At 50.4% G+C, this 5,190-nt stretch overlaps 1 protein-coding gene across 1 annotated transcript in view; it reads left to right on the top strand.

Moving 5' to 3' along the window:
- Positions 1–4,254, top strand: part of xrn2 (5'-3' exoribonuclease 2) — a 20,717-nt gene extending 16,463 nt beyond the window's left edge. Inside the window, exons 19-28 of the mRNA XM_015039521.1 lie at positions 994–1,101; positions 1,182–1,271; positions 1,336–1,408; positions 1,515–1,598; positions 2,045–2,142; positions 2,216–2,295; positions 2,376–2,432; positions 2,765–2,833; positions 3,002–3,130; positions 3,785–4,254. Of these exons, the coding sequence (XP_014895007.1) occupies positions 994–1,101; positions 1,182–1,271; positions 1,336–1,408; positions 1,515–1,598; positions 2,045–2,142; positions 2,216–2,295; positions 2,376–2,432; positions 2,765–2,833; positions 3,002–3,130; positions 3,785–3,998 (1,002 nt within the window). The 3' untranslated portion in view covers positions 3,999–4,254. The remainder of the gene's footprint in view (positions 1–993; positions 1,102–1,181; positions 1,272–1,335; positions 1,409–1,514; positions 1,599–2,044; positions 2,143–2,215; positions 2,296–2,375; positions 2,433–2,764; positions 2,834–3,001; positions 3,131–3,784) is intronic.
- The last annotated feature ends 936 nt before the right edge of the window (positions 4,255–5,190 follow it).

The raw sequence follows: 5,190 nt of genomic DNA, 5'->3' as shown, positions 1-5,190 counted from the left end.
GCTCTACATTCTTAAGAGAATGAAAAAATTATAACAAATAATAAAGACTTTGCGGTATTCTGATTTAGTAATGTAATATTAGTTGTGTTACCACCCCCACACCACTAGAGGCAGTAGCAACCCCGAAAAGATGCGACTAAGGAGCAGATTTAGAAGCTACAGAATTTGGTAAAAACTGTGAGCTTTGCTTAAGTAATTAAAGACACAAGTTCAAATCCATGCTGAGAGTGGAACTCCTTCCCGCAGCACTGATTGGCTCAGCAATGTAACGTGATCCTCTGCAGCAAAGCGGCGCGTCATCACGACTTTACACAGGTGTGTCTTTACCTCCGTGGCAGAGGCTCCACCGAACCCCAAAGGTTCGATCGAACCCAGGTTAAGAACCACTGATCTAATATTTACATTTTTAGAACGATTATTCTAAATTAATTAAAAAATTTCCATCACATTTTAACTTGAAATTATGTTTTAATTAGTTATGAATATAATTTGTTTATTTATGGATCTGATTTATAGAGTGATCAGATCTATGGATGAAACTCATTCATCGATTCTGGTTCTGGTTGGTTCTGTTGGGTCGCTCTGATGCGAAGGTGGCCGTTTTGCTGAGGTTGATGGGTTCAGATGGAGATTGGGTCGCTGAGCGCCGCGGCGGCTTCTTCAAGCGACGGCACCGCTAATGAAGGCCGGCTGGGATTACTGGGATTATTCCTGGGAATAAATGGAAGTCAAAAAGCCTTTCGTCAACGCAGCTTCTGATTGGTTGATCTGGGTTCTGTTATAGATTTTATATCGATTCGACATTCTTATCAGTTTCCTGATTACTTTCTAAAATAATTTAATCCAGATTATTGTTTATTCCTTCCTGATTTATTTTAGAATAAACATTTTTATGCTTCCGGGAAATTTATTTGGTTTTCTTAAACCGGTGCTGTTCCTGGATCAGAACCTGTGCCAGGCCTGGTTCTGGTTCTGACCCGTTCCCTCCTGCAGGGCTGCGCCTCCTGGAAGTGGTTCTTCCCATTCCACTACGCTCCGTTCGCCTCCGACTTCAGAGACATCCAGAAAATGTTCTCGGAGTTCGAGAAGGACACCAAACCGGTGAGGAGGATCTGAGTTTATCAAGTCGGGTCGGAACCGCCCGCCGGTCTGGTTCTGACCCGCTCTGCTGTTCTGTTCAGTTCAAGCCTCTGGAGCAGCTGATGGGAGTGTTTCCTGCCGCCAGTGGGAATTTCCTGCCGCCCACATGGAGGAACCTGATGATGAGCGCGGTGAGTTGACCAGAAGGAAGTGATGCGCAGGAAGTTACCTGTTTGACCCGCTGCTGTGCTGCAGGATTCCTCCATCATCGACTTTTACCCTGACGACTTTGCCATCGACCTGAACGGGAAGAAGTATGCCTGGCAGGGTGAGGCCACTTCCTGTCAGCATGCTGATGACATCATTATGACATCATAGCACAACTTTCACCAGACGGTATTTTTTCCTCCCATCCGTCTTGTTCCTGCTTCCAGGTGTGGCCCTGCTGCCATTTGTGGATGAGCGCCGACTGAGGGCGGCTCTGGCCGACGTTTACCCCGACCTGACACCCGACGAAGGTGAGACCAGGTCACCGTACCTGGAGGGGAAGGGCTCACCTGGGGGGGAAGGGCTCACCTGGGGGGGAAGGGATCACCTGGGGGGGAAGGGCTCACCTGGGGGGCAAGGGCTCACCTGGGGGGGAAGGGCTCACCTGGGGGGGAAGGGATCACCTGGGGGGGAAGGGATCGCCTCAGGTTGTCTCTGTGTTTAGTGGGGTTAAGGCGACCTCTAGTGGTGGGAAATGATGCACCTGCTCCAGCTGGACCCAAACGGTCTCCTGCAGCAGACTGTGTTGCATTATGGGATGCAGTGAACAAACATTTCATGAAAGCGTAAAGCTGCAACTTTCAGGACGTCTGGCAACCTGGAAACGCAACGAGCTGCAAATACAGCAACTTTGTTCAAAAAGTCCAGGTTCTGCTGCCTCAGACCCGTCCAGAACCTGCCTCTCTTTGTGTTGCAGTGCGGAGGAACAGTCTGGGCAGCGACGTCTTGTTCCTGGGCAGATCCCACCCACTGTTCGACTTCATCCATGAACTGTACCGCTCAGAGACCCGGGAGGTACCAGAACCAGAACCAGAACCTCTGTTGTTCTGGGGTTTCTGGTGGTACAGCAGCTCTGCGTCTCTTCCAGGAGGCGCTGGTTCCGGCGGAGCTCTGCCACGGCATCCAGGGAACGCTGAACCTGGATGAAGACCCCATCCTTCCAGACGAGTAAGAACCTTAGCGGGCTTTTCCCCGAGTTCTGCTGGAACCGGACCCAGAAACGAGCTGGTTCTGTTTGTGCTCCTCAGGACGGTGAAGTCGCCCGTTCCTCTGCTCAGAGACATTTCAGTCAACAGCGCCATCAAGTGAGTCCATGTTAAAAAAATTATTGTTCTTGTATTTAACTAAACTTTTTAATAAAATAAGTGCAAGTTAAATACTAACAAATACAAATTAATAAGGTAATCAATTAGTTTTTTATGAACAAATTAAAATCTAAGGTTTTATTTATTTTTGACTAAATTTGCAGCGTGTTTGGCCCCGGGGGGCCACCGTAGAAGCTCTGCTGGTTTGGCTCCTTCAGACCAGTTGGACCATTTTTCTGTTGTCTGCGTCTGAACGTCTCCGTCTGCCTTCGTTCATTCGTTCATTCATTCGTAGCAGAAGTCCTGAGAACTCTTGTTTCTCTTCCTGCCAGTGTGAAGTTCCGGGATCCCCAGTTTGCTGAAGGCTTCGTGTTCAAAGCGGTTCTGCTGCCGGGAGCCAAGTGAGAACGTTTCCCTCCAGGAACCAGTGGTTCTTCTTTCTGCTGCTGGTTTTACTGGAAGCTCCAGGATTATCTGGAAACAGACGTTTCACATTTCATTCAGATCCTTGTGGGATTTTGTAGAAATGAAGGCATACGGCACCAGTTTAACCAGTTTATCTGTTCCAGGATGCCCAGCAAGGTGCTGAAACCAGAGGACTATGAGCGGGGGGCCCGGGGCCCCTGGAGGCCCCAGCTGGGCTTCAACCCCAACAGGCAGCAGGCCCACCTGGACCAGGCCGGCTTCCGGGCATTGGGGTAACCATGGCAACACTCAGAGCAGTGGGACAGAGGAGGGACTTAGTGCTGACAATCATCCTCATGGACAAGCTGCTAAATGTGCTAATGGTTACAGGAAAACTAGCTATGCTAACCAGCATTAGCATTCATACAGGCTCCGTTGCGAACTAGCTGTAGTGTAGCAGCAGGTACATGGATGTGATTGACAGCGCTAAGACCCTCCTCCTGGCTCTGATTGGTTGATTGACTGGTGTGTTTCTGTGGTTGGAACTGGGAGGACTGGGATAATACTTCCATGTGATGATCTGGTGATCATTTGAACAAATGTGTAAAAATAATTTATGAAAGTTAAATTTTGCAGCTTCAATTTCTGAGTTACAGATGAAATGAAAACCAGCAGAACCTGCATCAGCTGTGCTGCGCATCAGCGTGCCTGATGCGCCGCTGCCCCCCCGGCTGGCGGGGCACGGCCCCCATCAGCCAGCTGTGATTGCAGTCTGCAGCAGGCTGGAATTATCATCAGGGAAATGGGAATAATTGAACATCTGGACGTTTCTGTTTGGGAGATAATTAGTCAGCAATTAGGGGGAGGGGGGGCAGAACCAGTAGAGTCCAGTTGGAGAGTGAGTAGAGCTCAGTGGTTTACTGGTTTTACTGGTTTGTCCCCTGCAGCCACAGCCTGCCCAGAGCCCAGCAGTTCAGAGGTCAGTACAGCAACGCTGCACCGCCCAGCAGCTACCACCAGGGGAGCTACAGCCGCCACGCCCACAGCAGCGGCCAGCAGCACTTCCAGCGTAAGACCCCGCCGCCTCTGACCCGACCTCTGACCTCTGACGCACCAGACCCAACCGCCGTCTGCCGAGCTATTACCACTGCGCTCCACTAGGGGGCAGCACCTTCCTCGGGAAGCTGATGGGAATGTGATGAGACAGGAAGTGACACAGCATTTACAGAGACTTTGTATAGGCCGTTTGCTGAAAGTGCAACGCACTGAGTGGGAATGAAGACAAACTGAACAATAATTAAATATTTTCCAATAAGGATAAAACTTCTTGGCCTGTCAATTCTAGCAGAACTCCTCTAATCTGAGCTTCAGCTGGTTCACATTCTGGAAAATAATCTGTTGGCATCCAGTTATCAATCAGTTGATCAATAACTGATGGAAATGCTGGAGGAGCCGCTGGACTCTGAGCCTCTGCTCCGTTTGCCTCCAGACGCTCCAGACCACAGGTTAGATACTGACGGCTTCATCCTCTCAGCAGAACCTCTGCAGCGGCCCGCTAGCCGCCATTAGCGGGCTGCAGCTGCTGAGGGTGGATGCTAATTACGGAGACTGACAGCAGTCCTCATAGAACGGCCTCATAATTGGACTGACTGACTGACTGGGCGGGTGGGTGGTCCACTTCAGCTCTGCTGCTGGAGATCAACCAGAGAGAGAGAATGGGCTGCTGCTTGACCCCACACACACCAACACACACACCAACACACACACCCATCAGCCTGATAAACTGACCAACTGATTCCAGAACGTTGGAAACGATTCATGGATTCAGCAACTTTTATTATTAAAATCTGAAATGTGCGGCTTGCTCCCACTTTACTTCACTTCAAACCTGGCTGCCTGATTGGTAGAAAGCTGTGATGACATCACAGCTTGATCTCTGGAGGATCTACAGAGATCCACAGCTCAGATGGGAGGCCTGGCCAACATGGAAGAGTTCAGCTGATCGATCACAGTTAGCATGCTAGCACCCATTACTCTGAGTTAGCGTGCTAACACTGATCAGTAGATGTTAGCATGCTAGCAGGAGCTTGATGAATCTGGATTGTCATGGAGCGATGATTCCTGAGCTGCAGGTTGATGGTTCTGATCCCACCAGGAAAAACCGAGCCTCAGAGTTCTGGTTCTGTGTCCATGGTGAAGCTCGGGTTCCCTGGTTCTGGAAGGTTCTAACAGCGCTCAGGTCTGGACCTTCAATGAGCAGCTCCTGGTCCCTCTGACCTGCTTAACCCCCCCCCCCCCCCCCCCCCCCCCCCCCCCGCCCCCCCCCCCCCCCCCCCCCCCCTTTTCAAAAAAG

Source organism: Poecilia latipinna, unplaced genomic scaffold (assembly GCF_001443285.1).
Source record: "Poecilia latipinna isolate Pla-1442-1.1 unplaced genomic scaffold, P_latipinna-1.0 Scaffold475, whole genome shotgun sequence".
In the NCBI taxonomy this organism is placed as follows: Eukaryota; Metazoa; Chordata; class Actinopteri; order Cyprinodontiformes; family Poeciliidae; genus Poecilia; species Poecilia latipinna.
Note: the sequence above shows the minus strand (reverse complement) of the source record. Positions and strands in the feature narration are given on the sequence as shown.